The 24,138-nt window shown below is 44.1% G+C and overlaps 1 protein-coding gene across 1 annotated transcript in view; it reads right to left on the bottom strand.

The window, feature by feature from the left end:
- LOC126202992 (peptidoglycan-recognition protein SB1-like) overlaps positions 1 to 24,138 on the bottom strand; it is a 157,922-nt gene that overhangs the window by 7,366 nt on the left and 126,418 nt on the right. The window contains exon 3 of the mRNA XM_049937189.1: positions 7,307 to 7,444. Within this exon, the coding sequence (XP_049793146.1) occupies positions 7,307 to 7,444 (138 nt within the window). The remainder of the gene's footprint in view (positions 1 to 7,306; positions 7,445 to 24,138) is intronic.

Here is a 24,138-nt window from a genome sequence, read left to right as displayed (position 1 = left end):
AACCCCCGATACGTCTAGATACGACTCTGATACCTGACTCGTACGTATCTATTGTGTGCGATCACCAGGATAGATTCATGTCCATTTTTGCCTTCCGACGAACTTGGGCAATTCCAGCAGGACAATGCGACACCCCGGATGTCCCGAAATGCTACAGACTGGCTCTTCACTGTAGTTAGTATTGACGATGAGGTGTTCTGTTTTTGATAACTTAACGATAGGTCCAGTTATGCTTCTGATGCTGCATTTAATGCGATACGCAGGCCATCTCATCCAGATCTTGTACTTGCAGTGTGGTGAGGGCGCACAGCCCTTCGCAGGTGTTTCGTCAAGACGAGCAACGAGCAACCGAAAGACTTGTATCACATACGTGGTGAAGTCATGTCTAAGCGGCAGCTACGCATTGTTCATCCATTGTTAACACTTTCACCATATGGAGCCGCCACGTGTATCTGATGTATACACAAAAACTATCAGATACAACAACATATAGATAAACATGTGTTAGGTTGGTGCATTGGTGAACAAGGTCTTGGCGTTTTTCCATAAACACAACTAATACACATAATGGAGACTTTAGTCGTCAATAATATATTCTCCTTTACTACTTACAACAGTCTGCGAATGCCGGGTAACTGATCAGTTGACTTCGTAGCAGCTGAGGAGAGCTGCGCTTACCATCCTCCAAGGAAGCCATGGGTCTGAAGATGGTTATATAAATATAACCGAAACCGGTCACCTATGTTGTTGAGACATAAGTGTTGTGATCAAGACTGAACTTCAGTTAAAAATGAAATTACATAACTCCAGATGTTGTTGTTTCTCACCTCGACGAAGAGCTTGGAGTAGCTAAATTTTCTACAGTTTCACGTGCCAGGGGTATGCTGAGCTGTCGAGCTGCACGGCAAACGGATTTCTGTGGACTCCTTGTGAAACTACGGCGGATGCGTTCAACGTCTGTGTCAGACACCCGGAAACGGTCCGGCGATTTGCCTTCACACAAACTACCTGTTTCTCGGAATTGTTGATGTCATCGTCTAATGCTCTGCGGTGCAGGAGGACCCACACCATACGTAGTACCAAAGTCACGCTGAACAGATATTACTGACCCGCACTACGCAAAACGTAGAAAAAAAAAATGCTTTCTGTTGCCGCGACACCATTTTTACTAGAACTGAAGTGGGCGCGAACTGCTGCTACCTAGCGAGAACCTCGTAAAATTCGAGAGTTTGCTCTTTCCAACAGTATGTTGTTCATGCACGTATCTCAGATAACATAATAGTTATGATTTTTTTAAAAATCGGATGGTTCTTTTTGATACACCCTGTATAATAACCTGACTCACTGCTGTACCATACTACAATGGTTAGCGAATAAGCCTACCACACTGAGGACTGTACGTTCGAATCTCGTCAAATGTCAGGCAACTTTTTTTACTATCAATCTAATCAAAAGCGTTTGATTATATCCCCCCCTACCCTCCACCTCTACACCCTTCATCTCCTATCCCAAGGTGGCTTCCATCAACTACCCCTCCCAGATGATGCCCTCTCTTCCTTTATTTGTTCCTCCTACCAACTCTGATCCTCACCTCCCCCTCCCTCCCTCTGTCCTTTTCCCGGGATCCCTCTCGCCCATTCCATCCTATTTTTCCCAGTCTATCCTGTCTCTAAGTGACTTCTCTCCCCTGAGTCCTTTTGCTTTCCGCTCCACTGCCTTCCCCACTCCTTCTCACGTCCATCCTGCCCCCTTTTTTCTATGTCCTCTCTGTCCATCGCCTCCCCCCTTTTTCCTTTCCCTCTCCTCCCCCCTTTTTTCTCCCTCATCGGTTGGGGTCCTCCCGCCGCCCCCATCCGCCGCCGTGTCGCCTCTATAGGCTGTTTAAAGTGAACGATCATCGTTGTGTGTCCCGTCAGTCTTGCAAACAGCCACCATTCTGTCACTAGTTGTGTTTTTTTTTATCTCCTGCGAAAAGACACCAGACTGCCGCCGTGTTTTTTAGTTGTGCCTGTCTACTTACTGTGTGTCTTCGTCTGCATCGTCAATGCCGTGTTTTTGTATTTCAACTTCCACAACTTCAGCCATTTTACAATTTATTACAATGTGACCGTTTTATGAACTGTTTTTATCGTTTGTTTATATTCTCATTATGTTTTTTTAACTTTTCTGTAGGCTGTAGAGCGGCCTATTAGCTGCTGCCAGCCCCCCTCCCCCCTCTCTGGGGTAGGAGGGGGGGGGGGGGAATCGAAACACAATAAAGGAAAAAAAAGTTTGATTATAATTTTTATTCAAACAACTACCTTAAACGTAATTTTTTTTTTGTAATTGTTTGCCACGTCATTTTCATCGTACTGACTTTGTTATTTACTCTTATTTTTCTACCTACCATTCTTTTTTTCGCCTGAATCTGCCTGTGTCGTATATAATCTGCAACCAAGTACCAACGGCGACTGCTTATCGGGTTTTTCAACGCGCCAGCTCGTGTAGCCAGTCAGAGGATAGTTTCCTATCACCAGTTGAGAGCGAGAAATTGCTTCTAGCGCTGAAAGTGAACTTTTTGTGCCTTGAGTTTGCTCGCAGAAGCTAGCTTTAATAGTCGTGGACAAAGCGATCGTGATTTTAGTTCTGCCACAGATTGCTGGCCACCGCTTCCTCGGCTACATTACCCATCACGATGTTGCGGTTAGCTTAGGATATGGAGTTTATAAATTCAGGGCTACAAAACGCGTCGTCTGCCGCAGTTCAAATCGGCTGTCGACAGAGCATCTCGACTTCCGGCACAGCTACCGGCTGTCACCTCCAATATTGCTCTGCCTTACACGTTAACAGTGCTAGCGAAGTAACATGCCGTGTCTGTTTGTTGCCTGCGTCCCAGCGACAGACGGTGGTCGATGTGGCAACACCGTGACAGCAAGTGGCAGACGTTAACTGTCAGGTAATTTTAAACGGACTGTACAAGCGAGATATTTATTTTTATTTTCGCGGCGATACGTGGTGATGGTCTAGAAAGATGCCTCAGAGAAGAGGAGACTTTGATCAGTCAGCGTCCATTGTTGGCTTGTAGGTGTGATGACGTGTAAGACAAAATGTAGTATGACATCTCGTCAGTTATTTGTTTTAGTACTGAACCTCAATGTTTTGAACATCGCTGGACTTCAGCGACGATTTCACTCCGTCTTCAGGCCACAAGTGGCCCATCGGGACCATCTGACAGCCGTATCATCCTCAGCTGAGGATGTGGACAGGAGGGGCGTGTGGTCAGCACACCGCTCTCCCGGTCGTTATGATGGTTTTCTGTGTGCGGAGCCGCTACTGTTCGGTCGAGTAGCTCCTCAATTGGCATGACGAGGCTGAGTGCATCCAGAAAAATGGCAACAGCGCATGCCGGCCCAGATAGTCACCCATCCCAGTGCTGGCCACGCCCAACAGCGCTTGACTTTGGTGATCTGACGGGAACCGGTGTATCCACAACAGCAAGGCCGTTCCCTTCAGCAACGATTAGAGATCAGTAAATGAATCCAAAGCAGACAACCACTTGCAACAAAAGGTGGCTTTATTCAACCTTTGAGAACGGTTTGACATGGAGTTGGGGAGCATCTCATAACATGATCTCACGTTTTATTTGATTAGTTTTACTTCTGGATTTTGATTATTCTTACTTGACAAGCCCTGATCACAGTGGCCAGTATATTTAGTAATGGGTACAATGGTGTGCACTAACAGTGCATTTTCACTCGACAAATGTCAGATCACCTCATTATTTGATGTTTTACCAATGTTATATGTATTTCTGAACATAATGGGTTCACATCTGTCGAAAATATGGTCAAAGGCTGAACAAAACCGCCTTGTGTTGCAACTAGTTGGCTGCTTCATATCTATTTACCTACAGCTGATTACCCTTTTTGTGTGAATCGTCAACTACAATCCGATTTCTAGCTAAAGAAGCAAATTGCATACACATTACTGATCACACACCTCAGCAGGAGAATGAGAATGGAGGTAAGTTGGAGGGTATCAGGGGAGGGGGGAGGGGGCGTGTCGAATGGCTATTGATGTGTGTGTCAGAGACTGCCTGACAGGCTGGGGCCTTTCACGACGCTATGTGCGATTCCGTGACCAGAAATGATTCGTCACATCACTCGAAACCCGGAATAAAAGGTACAAATAAGAGGTGAGTATGCTGTCTGATTAAGCGCATCCAGACATCCCAATTTAATGTGGACAGGACCAGCAGATTTCACGAGAGGCGGACGCAACGGTACAACACGGGGCGGGGAGTATTGTGTTGTCAGCGAGAAGCAGTAACAGGAGGGTGGGATGTCACTTCGACCCCCGGCCCAGTCACAGCATGTCATTTCAGCCCACCTAAAGCTCACCAAATCGAGTGTTGAAGTGTTGATGACGTGCTTTTGAACTGGAAGCGCGAAGGAACAACGATGGGTACGCCAAGAACAGGCGGACCTCATATACTGACGCACAGCGACCGTCGAGCATTAGGCAGGGTGGACGTAAAAAATCGCACGGAATCTGCAGAAAGAACTTCCAAATTCCAGCTAGCTCAACGACTATCCTTATACACACATCAGAAAAAGTTTTGCATCACCTCCGTTCCGAGAGTTCCGGAACCTGCACTGTAAATTGTAATGTAGATCAACATAAACATCATTTCCGCCCTTTTTATTGCTCGTAACAACCACATATTGCATGTCCTGCGACAATACAGCGAGACCTTCAGAGGTGGTCGTCCAGATTGCTGAACACATCGGTACCTCTAATACCCAGTAGCACGTCCTCTAACATTGACGTATGCCTGTATTCGTCGTGGCATACTATCCACAAGTTCATCAAGGCACTGTTTGTCCAGATTATTCCACTCCTCAGAGTGGTTGGTGGGTCACGCGCTTTTCAGTCTATCCCAGGCATGCTCCATAGGGTTCATGTCTGGAGAAAATGCTGGCCACTCTAGTCGAGCGTTGTCGTTATCCTGAAGGAAGCCATTCACAAGATGTGCACGATGGGGGCACGAATTGTCGTCCATGAAGACGAATGCCTTGCCAATATGCTACTGATACGGTTGCACTGTCGGTAGGAGGATGGCATTCACGTATCACGCAGCCGTTACGGCACGTTCCATGACCACCAGCGGCGTACGTCGGCCCCACACAATGCCACCCCAAAACAGTAGGCAACCTCCACCCTGCTGCAGTCGCTGGGCGGTGTGTCTAAGGCGTTCAGCCTGACAGAGTTGCCTCCAAACACGTCTCCGACGATTGTCTGGTTGAAGGCATATGCGACACTCATCGGTGAAGAGAACGTTATGCCAATCCAGAGCGGTCCATTCGGCATGTTGTTGGGCCCATCTGTACCGCGCTGCATGGTGTCGTGGATGCAAAGATGGACCTCGCCTTGGACGTCGGGAGTGAAGCTGCGCATCGTGCAGCCTATTGCGCACAGTTTGAGTCGTAACACGAAAAGACGCATGAAAAGCATTATTCAAAATGGTGGCGTTGCTGTCAGGGTTCCTCCGACCCATAATTCGTAGGTAGTAGTAACCCTTGGGCGACCTGAGCGATGCATGTCATTGATAGTTCCTGTATCTGTGTATGTCCTCCGTGTCTGAACAACATCTCTTTTGTTCACTTCGAGAAGGCCGGACACTTCTCTTGTTCAGAGCCCTTACTGGCACAAAGTAACAATGCAGACGCGATCGAACCCCGGTATTGACCGTCTTGGCATGGTTGAACGACAGACAACACGAGCCGTGTACCTCCTTCCTGGTGGAATGACTGGAACTGATCGGCTGTCGGACCCCCTCCGTCTAATAGGCGCTGCTCATGTATGATTGTTTACATCTTTGAGCGGGTTTAGTGACATATCTGAACAGTCAAAGGAACTGTGTCTGTGATACAATACCCACACTCGACGTCATCTTCAGGAGTTCTGGGAACCGGGGTGGTGAGAAACTTTTTTTTTGATGTGTGTAGAATTAAAGAGAATGGGGTACAATAGTCGACTGGCTCCTCGCAAACGAGACATTTATGTAGTCAATAGTAGGCGATGTCTGAGGTGCTGCAAACAGCGGCGTCACTGGACACAGGATGACTGGAAAAGAGTGATTTGCAGCGATGAGTCACGCTTTACCCTGTGTCAATGCGATGGAAGGGTTTGGATTTGGCGATAACCTCGAGAATGTTGCCTCCCATCATGTGTGGTACCATTAGTGAAGTATGGAGTAAGTGGTGTCACGGCATGGGGGTGGTTTTCGTGGTCAAGGTGCGGTCCCCTTATTGTACTTTAGAAAATGCCATATGCTGACCGATATGAACACACTTTACAGCATTTTGTACTGCGTGCAGTAGAGGAACAGTTCGGAGACGATGACTGTTTGTATCAATATGACTATGCACCCTTGTCCTAAAGCAACATCTGCGAGGCAGTCTTTTGTGTACAGTAACATTCGTGAAACGGATTGGCCTATGGAGAATTCCGACTTCAACCCAATGGAACACGTTTGGGATCAGTCAGAACGTCGCCTTCGCTCCAGATCCCAGCGTCCAACATCACGACCTTCTCCGGTTTCGGCTCTTAAGGGAAAACGGCTGCCATTCCTCCACAGACATTAGGCCGCTTCATTGAAAGTGTCCGCAGCACCGTTCATCCTCCCTTAAAGGGAACTTTAAATTTGTCGTAAGTCGCCGGCCGGTGTGGCCGGGCGGTTCTAGGCGCTTCAGTCTGGAACCGCGCGACCCCTACGGTCGCAGGTTCGAATCCTGCCTCGGGCATGGATGTGTGTGATGTCCTTAGGTTAGTTAGGTTTAAGTAGTTCTAAGTTCTAGGTGACTGATGATCTCAGATGTTAACTCCCATAGTGCCCAGAGCCATTTGAACCATTTTTGGTAAGTCCCTATGGCACCAAACTGCTGAGGTCCTTAAGCTTACACACTACTTAATCTAACGTAAAGTAATTTACGCTAAGGACAACACACACACCGATGCCTGAGGAAGGACTCGAAGCTCCGAAGGCGGGAACCGCACGAAACGTAGCAAGGCGCCTCAAACCGCGCGGCTACTGCCTTAAAGACAAAGGGACGACACAGCCCACATCGGTCTCCAGTAATGTGTCCAGATACTTTTGATCAGATCGTGTATGACCCGTCTGGCGCCTGGGCGCAGCGGCGTGTCTACCGGATTCGTGTGGAGAGCCTGCGGATCACTGGCGCAAATGTTCAGAGTCATCAATCAGTCTGCTGCGTGACGCAATCCGAGCGCAGACGTAAAGCAAAGAGACCTGTGTGCCACTCACCTTCTTTACTCGACAGTATGGTGAACACCAGGCTCCCGATGAGCACCAGCACTCCGAAGGCGAGGAACCCAAACACCAGGTAGTGTGACGTCAGAATACTTGGCCGGCGTGTCGCTGGCGGGGGGCTCACGTTCTTATCTGTAAACCAAGTGGAAAAAAAGGACACTTATACCTCTCAGGCTAAAGTAACGAACCACCGGGCGGCAAACTGAGGAAAAGAGTGACACATTAGTATACTTTGAAGGTCATAGCATGTAAGCTTTCACGGCCGGCGTCTTCATTAATTAAAACTTCCGGGATGAATTGCCGTCGTCCATATATATAACTTCTTCTCCTTCCTGACCTTTCGTCGCCTACTGTGGGCAACATCTTCTGAGGTGAGTCGGCGACTGGCTGCTAGGCGCTGGAGGTCCCGCTTATGTAGAGCGCTTAGATGGTGCCACCACTCATCACGTGCTTTCGACTTTAAAACTATCTCTGGCTAGTGCCATCTCTCTCCATTACAGGTAATCGATTGTCACTTCATTGGTACAAAGTCGAGCGCCATATCTTGTCTAGTGTAGTGGAACACGTTTTCAAAGACGGTGATCACGAAATAAAATTTAGTGAGACAAACGTGATAGCTAGGACCTCACGTTATTATACTCGCATGTATAGAGAAGCTACAGAGATCTACAAGCACGGAAATAATTTTAATAGAAAAGAAGAAGGATTAAAACTAGACAAGATATGGCGGGACCTCCAGCGCCTAGCAGCCAGTCGCCGACTCACCTCCGAAGATGTTGCCTGCAGTAGGCAACGAAACGTCAGGATGGAGAAGCAGTTTTATATATGGACCACGGCAATTCTGCCCGGAAGTTTTAATTAATGATACTTTGAAGGGCCATTAAAAATTATTTAAATTTTCTCTGTAAAGTTACTGCACGTTGCTAATACTACTGTGGCGAAATAAATAAAAAATTAAATTTATTGTTTTTTGAAAAGAGGAAAAATTATGAATATGGAACTGTATCTTTAGAATTTTTCAAAGGCTTTTTTATGGACTGTATTGACCGGCTTGAATGCGGACAAGTACAGTGCTGCATGAAATTTGCCTGTAATATAATTTACAATTCCGATTAATTACATTTTTGAATTCTACGTCATTGTAGATTTAGTCAGAGTTCTCACCTTAGACGTAGAATTAGTCCTTCTGCCACAATATTAATTCACTAGTCGCCATCGATGTTCTTCTCTTTGTTGACCGTGTGTATCTTCCTGAGTCGGCATCGGTTGACTTCACGAAGACGGTGGAAACCAAGGAATACAATGCTACGTCGCTTTAAATAATTCTCGTAAAACTTAGATACTTCTCACTAATTTTTATTCACAACACAATAAGACTTGCTCTGCTCGTCGCACAAACCATGAACACTAACAATATGGCTACCTTTCCGCACACACCAAAAATTACGTCCATCCTCTACAAGGTAACAACCGAAAGTGTCTCTTAACTCCTTCTTGGAGTGTGAAACAAAAGAGAATCCAATATGCACATTACAGAGATTATATTCTACATCCCTCTCAATTTAATCTTTGGCGCAGCCTTTAAGGTATTGTATGTCTTTGCATCGGAATGTGTCATTACACTACCTTATGCTCAGGCGCGGTTAGTGCTGATTCTGCTGCAGTTGTAAACCACATTTTACTGTATGGACTGCACAGTAATTGGTGTACCCGGCATTTGCGACGTAACAATCGGCGAGGACAGAAAACAAGGTGGAACAGGCGTTTCCTGCAGGGAGAGGAGTGTTTCCACAGACCTCACATAAACTGAAATGCAGGGATTGCTGATGTTGGAGACAGCATTTATGCTGATGCAGAGGAAGTGGATAGCGAGTAGGTGCTCTCTTCCTGGAGGTGTTGCTGTGACTACCACCAGTTCGTCCCAAGCGCAAGTGATCCAGATATGTTCAGTGTGGTTTGAGGACAGCTGCGCGCCCAGTGGTATTGATCGTGGTGGTATCTTGTTCCTTCTCTAGTTACTCAACACAAAAACCTTATAAGAGCAAAAGACAAATTTTACTTCTCCCGGGTGGGATTCAGGGTCTTGTAAAAGTTTTTGACAAGACAACACAGTCGCCATTAGCAGTAGAAGTGACACTGAAGCGCCAAACAAACTGGTATATACATGCGTATTCAAATACAGAAATATGTAAACAGGCAAAACACGGCGCTGCCGTCGTCAACGCCTATATAAGACACTCACTGTCTGGCGCTGTTGTTAGATCAGTTACTGCTGCTGCAATGGCACGTTATCAAGATTTAAGTGAGCTTGAACGTGGTGCTGTAGTCGGCGCACGGCCGATGGGACACAGCATCTCCGAGTTAGCATTGAACTGCGGATTTCCCCGTACGACCATTTCACGACTGTACCTTGAATATCATAAATCCGGTAACACATCAAATCTCCGATATCGCTGCGGCCGGAAAAAAGATCCTGCAAGAACGGGACGAACGATGACTGAAAAGAATCGTTCAACGTGACAGAAGTGCAACCCTTCCGCAAATTGCTGCAGATTTCAGTGCTGGGCCATTCAATAAGTGTCAGCGTGTGAACCATTCGACGAAACATAAACGATATGGGCTTTCCAGCTTACTCGTGTACACTTGATGACTGCACGACACAAAGCTTTACGTTTCGCCTGGGCCCGTAGACACCGATATTTGACTGTTGATGACTGGAAACATGTTGCCTGGTCGGACGAGTCTCGTTTCAGAGTGTATCGAGCGGATAGACGTGTACGGGTACGGAGACAACCTCACGAATCCATGGACCCTGCATGTCAGCAGGGGACTGTTCAAGCTGGTGGAGGCTCTGTAATGGTGTGCGGCGTGTGCAGTTGGAGTGATATGGGACCACTGGTTCGTCTAGATACGACTCTGACAGCTGACACGTACGTAAGCATCCTGTCTGATCACTTGCATCCGTATGTGTCCATTGTGCATTCGGACGCACCCGGGCAATTCCAGCAAGACAGTGCGACACCCCACATATCCAGAATTGCTATAGAGTTCAAACACTTCCGCTGGCCACCAGACTACCCAGACATGTTGATTATCGGGGATGCCTTGAAACGTGCTGTTCGGTAGATATCTCCGCCCCATCGTACTCTTACGGATTTGTGGACAGCGCTGCAATATTCATGGTGTCAATTCCCTCCTGCACTACTTCAGGCATTAGTCCAGTCCATGGCACGTCGTGTTGCGGCACTTCTGCGTCATCGCGGGGGCCTCTACACGACACTAGAAACGTGTACCAGTTTCTTTGGCTCTTCAGTGTATTTATTTGTACTATTGCAATGTAGCAATATGCAAGGAAAGCGTTTCTGAAGAAGAGAAATTTGTTAACATCGAGTATAGATTTAAGTGTCAGGAAGTCGTTTCTGAAAGTATTTGTACGGAGTGTCGACATGTATGGAAGTGAAACGTGGACGATAAATAGCTTGGACAAGAAGAGAATAGAAGCTTTCGAAATGTGGTGCTACAGAAGAATGCTGAATATTAGATGGGTAGATCACGTAACTAATGAGGAGGTTTTGAATAGAATTGGGGAGATGAGGAATTTGTGGCACAACTTGACTGGAAGAAGGGATAGGTTAGTAGGACATGTTCTGAGGCATCAAGGGATCACCAATTTAGTACTGGAGGGCAGCGTGGAGAGTAAAAATCGTAGAGGGAGACCAAGAGATGAATACACGAAGCAGATTCAGAAGGATGTAGGCTGCTGTAGGTACTGGGAGATGAAGAAGCTTGCACATGATAGAGTAGCATGGAGAGCTGCATCAAACCAGTCTCAGGACTGAAGACCAGAACAACAACAACAACATTGCAATGTTGGGTTAAGAGCACTGTGTAAGGGGTCCGCGATCCCTAACCCAACCATAAACACGTATTGTCCACGCACAGGTCGGTGGTAGGTGAAATCGACAGTCAAGCGCCGCTAGCGCTATCACGATCAGAGTCAGTCGGAATTCGATCTAGGAATCCTTCGGGACCGGGCGGGGGCGTGAGCTGCGCATCGTGTCGTACCGGCTGAGAGAGTCTCCACCGCCATCGGTTGACCCTCATCGAAACGTTACCGATTCGTGACAAATGATATTCTTCGACCCGTGACTTAAATGTTTACTGTCTGCCGAATATCCGCGATGGCGTCAACCGCGCCGGCCACATCTCGGGTTGCAGTGAGAACTTTGTTTGGTGACTATTGTGACAAAGTGTGATGGAGTATTAAAAATTCTGACCTGTCATAAGATTAACCTTAACTAGATGCGTGAGACGAAAGTAGTGTCTGCTTCGTATTGAGTCTAAACAGAGTACATAAATCAAACTGTGTAAAACATCTTGCCGTTAGTTATTGCAGAACCTTGTATCATTATGTGAATACTGCTGAGCAGCGGCATCATGATTACAAACGACTCTCGAAGCAACTAAATCCGATTAGCATTTATCTCTTGGGCCACAGTCACATGAGAATTAAAGTTACATCTACGTCTACATCTACAGGGTGTTTCAAAAATGACCGGTATATTTGAAACGGTAATAAAAACGAAACGAGCAGCGATAGAAATACACCGTTTGTTGCAATATGCTTGGGACAACAGTACATTTTCAGGCAGACAAACTTTCGAAATTACAGTAGTTACAATTGTCAACAACAGATGGCGCTGCGGTCTGGGAACCTCTGTAGTACGATATTTTCCACATATCCACCATGCGTAGCAATAATATGGAGTAGTCTCTGAATGAAATTACCCGAAGCCTTTGACAACGTGTCTGGCGGAATGGCTTCACATGCAGATGAGATGTACTGCTTCAGCTGTTCAATTGTTTCTGGATTCTGGCGGTACACCTGGTCTTTCAAGTGTCCCCACAGAAAGAAGTCACAGGGGTTCATGTCTGGCGAATAGGGAGGCCAATCCACGCAGCCTTCTGTATGTTTCGGATAGCCCAAAGCAATCACACGATCATCGAAATATTCATTCAGGAAATTAAAGACGTCGGCCGTGCCATGTGGCCGGGCACCATCTTGCATAAACCACGAGGTGTTCGCAGTGTCGTCTAAGGCAGTTTGTACCGCCACAAATTCACGAAGAATGTCCAGATAGCGTGATGCAGTAATCGTTTCGGATCTGAAAAATGGGCCAATGAATCCTTTGGAAGAAATGACGGCCCAGACCAGTACTTTTTGAGGATGCAGGGACGATGGGACTGCAACATGGGGCTTTTCGGTTCCCCATATGCGCCAGTTCTGTTTATTGACGAAGCCGTCCAGGTAAAAATAAGCTTCGTCAGTAAACCAAATGCTGCCCACATGCATATCGCCGTCATCAATCCTGTGCACTATGTTGTTGTTTGTTGTGGTCTTCAGTCCTGAGACTGGTTTGATGCAGCTCTCCATGCTACTCTATCCTGTGCAAGCTTCTTCATCTCCCAGTACCTACTGCAACCTACATCCTTCTGAATCTGCTTAGTGTATTCATCTCTTGGTCTTCCTCTACGATTTTTACCCTCCACGCTGCCCTCCAATGCTAAATTTGTGATCCCTTGATGCATCAAAACATGTCCTACCAACCGATCCCTTCTTCTAGTCAAGTTGTGCCACAAACTTCTCTTCTCCCCAATCCTATTCAGTACCTCCTCATTAGTTACATGATCTACCCACCTTATCTTCAGCATTCTTCTGTAGCACCACATTTCGAAAGCTTCTATTCTCTTCTTGTCCAAACTAGTTATCGTCCATGTCTCACTTCCATACATGGCTACACTCCATACAAATACTTTCAGAAACGACTTCCTGACACCTAAATCTATACTCGATGTTAACAAATTTCTCTTCTTCAGAAACGCTTTCCTTGCCATTGCCAGTCTACATTTTATATCCTCTCTACTTCGACCATCATCGGTTATTTTACTTCCTAAATAGCAAAACTCCTTTACTACTTTAAGTGTCTCATTTCCTAATCTAATTCCCTCAGCATCACCTGACTTAATTCGACCACATTCCATTATCCTTGTTTTGCTTTTGTTGATGTTCATCTTAAAACCTCCTTTCAAGACACTGTCCATTCCGTTCAACTGCTCTTCCAAGTCCTTTGCTGTCTCTGACAGAATTACAATGTCATCGGCGAACCTTAAAGTTTTTACTTCTTCTCCATGAATTTTAATACCTACTCCAAATTTTTCTTTTGTTTCCTTTACTGCTTGCTCAATATACAGATTGAATAACATCGGGGAGAGGCTACAACCCTGTCTCACCCCTTTCCCAACCACTGCTTCCCTTTCATGCCCCTCGACTCTTATAACTGCCATCTGGTTTCTGTACAAATTGTAAATAGCCTTTCGCTCCCTGTATTTTACCCCTGTCACCTTCAGAATTTGAAAGAGTGTATTCCAGTCAACATTGTCAAAAGCTTTCTCTAAGTCTACAAATGCTAGAAACGTAGGTTTGCCTTTTCTTAATCTTTCTTCCAAGATAAGTCGTAAGGTCAGTATTGCCTCACGTGTTCCAACATTTCTACGGAATCCAAACTGATCTTCCCCGAGGTCGGCTTCTACCAGTTTTTCCATTCGTCTGTAAAGAATTCGCGTTAGTATTTTGCAGCAGTGACTTATTAAACTGATAGTTCGGTAATTTTCACATCTGTCAACACCTGCTTTCTTTGGGATTGGAATTATTATATTCTTCTTGAAGTCTGAGGGTATTTCGCCTGTCTCATACATCGCGCTCACCAGATGGTAGAGTTTTGATATGACTGGCTCTCCCGAGGCCATCAGTAGTTCTAATGGAATGTTGTCTACTCCCGGGGCCTTGTTTCGACTCAGGTCTTTCAGTGCTCTGTCAAACTCTATACGCAGTATCTTATCTCCCATTTCGTCTTCATCTACATCCTCTTCCATTTCCATAATATTGTCCTCAAGTACATCGCCCTTGTATAAACCCTCTATATACTCCTTCCACCTTTCTGCCTTCCCTTCTTTGCTTAGAACTGGGTTGCCATCTGAGCTCTTGATATTCATACAAGTGGTTCACTTCTCTCCAAAGGTCTCTTTAATTTTCCTGTAGGCAGTATCTATCTTACCCCTAGTGAGACAAGCCTCTACATCCTTACATTTGTCCTCTAGCCATCCCTGCTTAGCCCTTTTGCACTTCCTGTCGATTTCATTTTTGAGACGTTTGTATTCCTTTTTGCCTGCTTCATTTTGCACTATATCGTTAGCGAATGTCTCTCGTGCAGCAATGGTAGCGGCGCTGAGGGGTTGCCGCGTTTGAATTTTGTATGGATAGAGGTGTAAACTCTGGCGCATGAGACGATACGTGGACGTTGGCGTCATTTGGACCGCAGCTGCAACACGGCGAACGGAAACCCGAGGCCGCTGTTGCCGTACGCGGTCGCCCTACCTTTCCAGCACGTTCATCCGTCACGTTCCCAGTCCGTTGAAATTTTTCAAACAGATCCTTTATTGTATCGCTTTTCGGTCCTTTGGTTACATTAAACCTCCGTTGAAAACTTGGTCTTGTTGCAACAACACTGTGTTCTAGGCGGTGGAATTCCAACACCAGAAAAATCCTCTGTTCTAAGGAATAAACCACGTTGTCCACAGCACACTTGCACGCTGTGAACAGCACACGCTTACAGCAGAAAGACGACGTACAGAATGGCGCACCCACAGACTGCGTTGTCTTCTATATCTTTCACATCGCTTGCAGCGCCATCTGTTATTGAAAATTGTAATTACTGTAATTTCGAAAGTTTGTCCGCCTGAAAATGTACTGTTATCCCAAGCATATTGCAACAAACGGTGTATTTCTATCGCTGCTCGTTTAGTTTTTATTGCCGTTTCAAATATACCGGTCATTTTTGAAACACCCTGTACATGGATACTCTGCAAATCACACTTACATGCCTGGCAGAGGGTTCATCGAACCACCTTCACAATAATTCTCTGTTATTCCAATCTCGAAGAGCGCGCGGAAAAAACGAACACCTATATCTTTCCGTGCGAGCTCTGATTTCCCTTATTTTATTATGATTATCGTTTCTCCCTTTGCACGTCGGCGTTAACAAAATGTTTTCACATACGGAGCAGAAAGTTGGTGGTTGAAATTTTGAGAGAAGATTTCGCCGCAATGGGAAGTTGGTGATGGAAATTTCGTTGTAAGATTCCGTGGGAACGAAAAGCACTTTCGTTGTAATGATGTCCACCCCAGAACCTCTATTCATGTCAGTAACAGTCTGTCTCTTACTCGTATTTCGCGATAATACAAAACGCGCTGCTGTTCTTTAAACTTTGTCGGCGTACTCCGTCAGTCCTATCTGGTAAGGATTTCACAGCGTGCAGCAGTATTCTAAAAAATGGCTCTAAGCACTATGGGACTTAACATCTGAGGTCGTCAGTCCCCTAGAAGTTAGAACTGCTTAAACCTAACTAACCTAAGGACAGCACACACATCCATGCCCGAGGCAGGATTCGAACCTGCGACTGTAGCAGCAGCGCCGTTCCGGACTGAAGCGCCTAGAACTGCTCGGCCACAGCGGCCGGCAGTATTCTAAAACATCACGTACAAGCGTAGTGTAGGCAGTCTCTTTAGTAGATTTGTTGCATCTTGCAAGGGGACCAATAAAATGCATCCTTTGCTCGCTTACCCCACAACATTTTCTACGTGTTCTTTCCAATTTAAGTTGTTCGTAATTGTAATTCCTAGGTATTAAGTTGAATTTACGGCCTTTAGATTAGACTGATTCATCATGTTACCGAAGTTTAACAGATTCCTTTTAGCGCTCACGTGGATGCCCTACACTTTTCATTATTTAGGATCCAATGCCAATTTTCGCACCACACAGATATCTCCTCTAACTCGTTTTGCATCAGAAGAAAAAGAAGAGAAGAGAGTATGAGAAAACTAAGAAAACAGGCACGAGAGAATAAAGAAAACCTGGAGAAGATATTACGAGAACACAAAGGGAAGAGGACATGAGGGGATGAAGAAAAGTTCACATAAAACCGTACAGAGCTTAGAGAAAATAGCCCAGACAAATAAGAAAAATGAAAGAGAGTACACGGAAGATATTACAAATTCAAGGAGATTTGTACAGAGGGTTGCTGGAATTTAAGGAATAAGTGAAGAGAGACATCGACGACGGAAATAGTAAACCGCTGCAGAACGCAGGCCAACTCTGCAAAGATATGGGCAAGAAGGGAGAAGAGAAAGCGGGATACGTCGAGGAAGGTATTATGGAAGTTAAAATTGATTTAGAAAGAAGATCCACGCAGTAGAGACACGTCACGATCAAGAGATCAAAGAAGTAAAACCTATGCAACAACAATGTAGTATGGCTCTTAATGGGCAAGGAAACACACAAAAGGATATGACAGTAAATTTAAAGAAGGTGACAGAAGTGCAGAGGCAGGAAGTTGCGGACGATAAGAAGCAGTTGCAGGATGGTGTACACCAGCTGGAGAGTAAAACTGAAGAGACAGAGAGGAAGATTAGCGGTACAACATTAACAGTGGGGCATGCACAAACTAACATAGAGCACAAGTATAAACCAAAAGGGACACTCCACCTGATAATATTTACTAACTGTAAGTGGTTAACAGGGGTTTTCCCCATTACATTATAGAGATGCAGATAAAATTCAGTTTGCAAATAGATAGAATGGATGGTGAAGCTTTCACTTGGGAGGGGAGGGGAGGTTAAGAAGAACGAGGAAGATCAGTAATTATGACCAATTTGAGTTAGAATTCCTGAAAAAGTTCTGGTCCAAGAGTCATCAATGCACAACGCCGAAGATTTACTATATCACAAGCCTCTTAACACTTGGAGGGCTAATATGAGAGAATTTTCTGAACGAGACGTTGGAGCAATTCAATTCAGAGCCATTTGAACTATTTTTCTATTCGGACTTCAACATTCATTCCACACATTTTGATTTTAACCATAGGTAATAGATAATATAATTTTCTGAACGAGACGTTGGAGCAAGCATTAAATGATGACAGATTGATATTTGCAGTTAAGAGGAGGTTGAGCCGAAGAGTGCAAGGAAACCGGTCTGGCAGCTTGATTAAAGACAGAGGTATTTGTAGAAGTACTGGAGGAGTTAGAATCCATTCTATTGCAGGAAAAGAACCAAAGGAATGGGAAAAACCAAAAAGAAAATAACTACCAAGTAAATTAATTTAGTAACTCACCAAGTTACAGAGAAAGGGGCAGTTGTCTTTGATATGGTAACCATTGTAATGGCCATCAATTTCACAATGATCATCGGAGAAAAGATGATTCAAGAATTTATGGGAGAAGAGAAGACAGACGAATGGGTAATGAGGTACAAATTGAAGAAGTAGGGAGTACGGAAAACTAAACAGCACTACAGCTGTGGTCTGGTTGGGAGTGAGACCTAATAGACCAATTAACCATATTAAACATGTCGATGGTGGAGATCTGAGAGGAGACGTAATGGAGGAAAATGAGCAAATGTCCAAAGAACCCATATTATCTATTACCTATGGTTAAAATCAAAATGTGTGGAATTAATGTTGAAGTCCTAATAGAAAAATAGTTCAAATGGCTCTGAGCACTATGGGACTTAAATGCTGAGGTCATTAGTCCCCTAGAACTTAGAACTAGTTAGGCAGGATTCGAACCTGCGACCGTAGCGGTCGCGCGGTTCCAGACTGTAGCGCCTAGAACCGCACGGCCACTCCGGCCGGCCCTAATAGACACAAGAAGTGAAGCACGTGCTACATCCAAGAAGCTACATGAACAAATATTGAATGCAAATGTCAGTTTGCCGAGTTTTCCAGTGAATGGTGTGAGAGTTGTGAATGCTGTAGCTGCCAAGCGGAATCCCATTAAAGAGCAAGTGTTGGTTACCTTTGAAGTAGAACGAGAAGTATATGAGCAACAGTTTTAGTAGTTCGAGGTTTGAACAAGACAGTTATTGCAGGCATGGATTGGTTGAACGAAGCGGAAGCGATAAAAAGTTTTGATGAAGACACTGCTGAAGCAAAAGAGAGAAAGGACGAAGTTATCTTTTATAGAAGAGGACAAGCAAATGAAGAGGAAGGATTTAAGTGGGTGATCGTATGTAATAAAGAGCATTCCACAACAGAACAACAAGACGGAGAGATGGAGGAGGAAGGTGTGCTAATATTCCATGACAGGTTAGTGAAAGAGGATCAGCATACGGAAGCTATGATGGGGAAGAAACATGAAGGGGTGACACATCTGGATGAAGAAGTTCAGAGGAAATTCACTACAGTATTGTACAAGCATCATAATGTCTTCTCTCTGCAGCTGGGTATCATGAGAGAAGCAGAATGCAGACTGAAAGTGAAGGACCATAAGCCATTCAATATTAAACAATATTCCATCCCCTAGCAGAAAGGAAAGCAGTAGAGAAAGACATACAAAGGATGGTGGAGCTTGGGGTTATAAAAAGAGCCAACAATCTGTATAATAGTCCCCTGTTTGTAATGGATGAAAAGGATGGGAAAGCTGGGATCGTATTTGATGCACACACAATGAACAGAATCGTTGGAGTGGGACGAGCCAGAGATGATGGAAGAATTGATTCAAAAATTTCGAGGAGCGAATATACTCAGTAGCATTGACTTGGCCACTGGATATTGGCAAATATCTCTTTCCTCAGAATCTCGCCATTGTACTGCTTTTACATACACTGGCAGGAGTTACAATTTCAAGGTTCTGCTATTTGGCCTTAATGTACCCGTCTCTGAATTTATCAGAGCACTGTATAAAATTCTAGGTGAAGACTTACTTAGAAAAGTCACTGTCTCTGTGGATGAAGCTCTAATTATGAGTGAGTCATGGGATGAACACTTAGAAAGATTAGATGCCCTCCTAGACGCATTAGAGATGTCAACGGTGACAGCAAATCTGTGTGAATCAGAATTTGGTGAATCACAGATAAAATTCCTAGGTCACATAATTTCAGAGGAGAGTGTTTACACAATCCGAGTAAGTTGGAGGCATTAGGCAACTTCCTATTCCTAACACTAAGAGGCAATTGAGAGTGTTTCTCAGTGTCTTGAATTCTATAGAACATTCATCAAGGAAGCTGTACTCAATTGCCTCAAGCTTGAGGAAGCTAACGAAGGCAAAGACGACGTAGACTGGAACAAAGAATGTCAAGAGGAATTTGAAAAGATGAAGGAAACTTTGCGTAATGCAGAAATATTGTACCAACCTGATTTTATTAAGGACTTCTATTTGGGTGCAGATAGATCAGATTACAGATTGGACATACACCTATGTCAAGTGAAGACAGATGGAGATATCAAAGTGATAGAAACTACAGAATTTGGTAGCAGAAGTTTAAATGCATGGGAAAGAAAATATTCAATTACAGAACAGGAAGCACTAGCAATTGTATGGGGTTTGAGACGATTCCAGTTCTATTTGACACAAAGACATGTGAAGGTGGTTACCGACCGCAAAGCCCTGGCATTTTTGACCACCAGCAAACTGAGACATAGTCGATTAACAAGGTGGTCACTGATGTTACAAGACTACGACTTTTAAGTGGTATACGAACCTGGTAAACCCAACATAATACTTGATGCATTATCAAGATTACCAACTGATTCACATGGGGTAGCAGTGAACACACCACAGGGTGAAGAAATATTAGGATCAACCTAATGAAAAGATTGCAACATGAGGAATTCATAAGAAGGTTCTCGAGGAACGTGCGTAGGGAGCAAAATGAAGATGAAAGCTTGAGATGATTAAGATCAAATGCAAGTGGGCTGAGGAAGAAAAGATTCGTACTTACTGTTACGTCCACAATGAAATATTAAACAAGAGAAGTAGCGAAAGTGAAGAAAATTGGAAACTATGTGTGCCAAAGCACGTAGTGGATAAGTTAATCTGCTGCACACATTATATTAATGCTACTTATGGATGAAAGAAATGTCTTGGTAAGTTGAAATTAGATCGCACTGTCAATAAGAGGGGAAGGCGTATATGCATAGTACTAAGTACTTGTGATACCCACCAAAAGACTAAGACAACCCCAGTCCAACATAAAGGCTGTGTGCATTAATCATACCAACATCAATTAAGGCCATCGTAGGCATCGATCTGTTTGGACCTCTACCTGCAGCACAAGGAAGCTACACACAAGTCTTAGTTGCCGAAGAACTCGTTTCCAAATTTGTAAAATTTTGCATGTTGAAGAAAGCCACCAGCAAAGCTATCATTAATAAGTTTGAGAAGGGCTAATTCAATAAAGTACGTACCCTGTGCAAATCCTGACTGATAACGGATCACAATTTTGGCCCAAAGAATGGAGAAAAATGCTGCATAGACGTCGTATAGAAAGGACAGCCATCTTCGGGTATAACGTGGCCTCCAATCCTGCAGAACGGACGATGAAGGAGCTAAACTGTCTATGCAGAACATATTGGCACAGGAAACATGGTTCGTGGAAGGAGTAGTTGGACGACTTTGAATGTGTATGGGACCATCTATCAGATGATTCTAACAGATTTGCACATCTCAGATCTTGCTTAACCAGGGACCTTATAGTACTTTTCGTAAATTAATGGAACTCCCACCAGGGAGCGATACAGCAAGGGAGAAGAAAACTAGTCGAAGTGTGAGTGAGGGAGAACGCAAGGAGGAGACAAGACAGACATGATAAACTGGTTAAGCCAATAACTCATCCAGTGGGGGGCCTGGTGCTATTGAAGGTGCATGCCAAATCAAAGAGAATGAATTCTGAGATACATAAGATCAGTCATGTTTATAAAGGAAATATGTAGGGTGATACGGAATGAACATCCAAACACTGTGGAAATAGATTATGTACAAACAATGAAAGGTCATGACAAGGAACGTGTTGGAAACATAAAAAGGTACTGTCCATGCCATATGAAGATAAGGGCAACCCAGGTGACGAAGTAGAGTCAGAAAGGGCATAGGGAACTAGCAACTTTTTGCTGGTATACTAAATAGCCACTGGTATGCTCGCAGCTGGATGAGATTTTACATCCTGTTTCAAGTCTCACTCCTCTCCCATCTTTCCTGTCCTTAGGTTTAAGAAAATCGTGGAAATTATTAAGCAGATTAAGCAGTGATTGCCAAATATCTCACTTAGAAACAGTTTAGTAAAACCTGTGGTACATTCGTCACAGTATTATGAAGCAATAATGAGATAAAAGAGGACATAACTTCTGTAATTGTTCAAAATCATACTATACAAACAGTAGTGCCAGAAAGAATAAAGATAAATGCCGAATCTAGATGAAACATTTACCAAAATCTTGAGAAAGGCTAATTAGTGTTAGTAGATAATTCTTCTGTAAACTTGTAAATTTGTTTCGCGAGTCCTGAAACAGCAGAGGAACGGCAATGAAATAGAATGAGATAACAGCTCATGGTTGTGTCAAACAGGAAAAAAGTGTAAAATGACATACTGATAGTGAGGTACTCGGTTATATGAGTAATATGAAGTGCAGGGATGTTTTATATGACGAGAGTAGCAATGTGTAGAGAAGTTAACGTGCATGGAGGCATGATTGTGTGTTTATTGAGGCGATAAGGAGGTTAATGAATGTGTAGGAGTGTATATTTGAAGGAAGAATAATACTGAGTTTAAGAGAGTTATACGTGATAGAGATTTATGTGAGTTGAGATATATGAACTATGGAGTAGTTTAAGAGATAACAGTTGAACGCTATCATTTATTATCACACAAGTTGCCCTACTCGTATCTGTATGTATTTATGTTGTAAGTGATGATGAGTACGGTACAATGAGATAAATGGAGAATTACTCACGAACAACAAAGAAATAATAATTTGGTGATCGAATTAGCTGTTGAGCTTGGTAATTCACTCTTTTGTATTGAGTTTAAAAAAATAGAATGCTGTCACAGTATAAGGAATGATGTGTACTGATGTTTCAAATTTTGAACTATATCTGTCAACAGAGTAAAAATATGTACTACCTTATTTGCAAAATTAATAACACCTATTCAAGTACAGAAACATAATCCCGGGTAGAATAAGTACCAATTCCTTCTGAAACTTATTTGTGGACAACCACGTTAACAAGAGATTTATATGTGAAGAATTTAATACAGATTAAAGCATTATCAATTACTTGTATAATCCGTTGTACTGAAGTAATGTTTTGCCAAATACGTTTGATGTTAATACATTGTTAAAGATAATAATAAACTGAAGAGCCAAAGAAACTGGTACTCCTGCCTAATATCGTATAGGACCCCCGCGAGCACGCAGAAGTGCCGCAACACGACGTGCCATGGACGCGACTAATGTCTGAAGTTGTGCTGGAGGAAACTAACACCATGAATCCAGCAGGGCTGTCCATAGATCCGTAAGAGTACGAAGGGGAAACAGCACGTTTCAAGACATCCCAGATATGCTCAATAATGTTCATGTTGGGGAGCTTGGTGGCCAGCAGAAGTGTTTAAACTCGGGAGTGTGTTCATGTTGCCAATTTGTTGCAATTCTGGACGTATAGGGTGTCGCATTGTCCTGCTGAAATTGCCCAAGTCCGCCGGAATACACAATGGACATGAATGGATGCAGGTGATCAGACAGGATGCTTACGTACATGCCACTCTTCAGAGTCGTATCTAGATTATCAGGGGTCCCATACCACTACAACTGCACACGCCTCACACCATTACAGAGCCTCCACCAGCTTTAACGGTCCCCTGCTGACATGCAGGGGCCTTGGATTCATGAGGTTGTTTCCATACCTGTACACCTCCATCCGCTCGATACAATTTGAAACGAGACTCGTCCTACCAAACAACATGTTTCCAGTCATCAACAGTCCAATATCGGTGTTGACAGCCCAGGGGAGGAATAAAACTTCGTGTTGTGCAGTTATCGAGGGTACACGAGTGGGCCTTCGGCTGCAAAGCCCATATCCATGATGTTCCGTCGAATGGTTCCCACGCTGACAATGGCCCAGCATTGAAATCTGCAGCAATTTGTGGAAGGGTTGCACTTCTGTCCCGCTGAACTATTCTCTTCAGTCGTCGTTGGTCCCGTTTTTGCAGGATCTTTTTCCGGCAGCAGTAATGTCGGAGACTTGATGTTTTACCGGATTCCTGATATTCACTGTACACTCGGGAAATGGTCGTACTGTAAAATCCCACTTCATCGCTACCTCGGAGATGCTGTGTCGCATCGGTTCTGCGCTGACTATAACAGCTCGTTCAAACTCACTTAAATCTTGTTAACCTGTCATTGCAGCAGCAGTAAACGATGTAACAACTGCGCCAGACACTTGTTGTCTTATACAGGCACTGCCCACCGCTGCGCCGTATTCTGGCTGTTTACATGTCTCTCTATTTGAATACGCATGCCTGTACCAGTTTCTTTGGCGCTTTACTGTAGAACAGTCGTTGGTATGAAATATTTTCTCTATACGCTTCACGCGTTGTACCAGAGGGGACGTTACACAGTGATAACATTAGGGGCGGTAAAAGCCCTGCTGAAAGAATGGCACACCGAACGGGCAGCTGAGATACGTTAATAAGAGCTTTTTTTGTGCAGTGCTACAGGAAAAGTAACCAGCAACAATTATGTGTTTGATGTCCCACGCAGACTGCTGAAAGGGGTAAGTCTTTATTATTAACTGCAAATTAAACCTGTGTAAAATACTCATTACTTTTTACAAAGAAATAATTTCTATGTCATATAACGTAAAACATATTTGTTTATAACATTTAGTATTTTTCACTAAGATGTGTAATACTTTTGTGTTATTTCATTGTAGAAGC

The sequence above is a fragment of the Schistocerca nitens genome, chromosome 9, assembly GCF_023898315.1.
Source record: "Schistocerca nitens isolate TAMUIC-IGC-003100 chromosome 9, iqSchNite1.1, whole genome shotgun sequence".
Classification (NCBI taxonomy): domain Eukaryota; kingdom Metazoa; phylum Arthropoda; class Insecta; order Orthoptera; family Acrididae; genus Schistocerca; species Schistocerca nitens.
The sequence above is the reverse complement of the archived record's forward strand: the minus strand, read 5'-3'. Positions and strand labels throughout refer to the sequence as shown.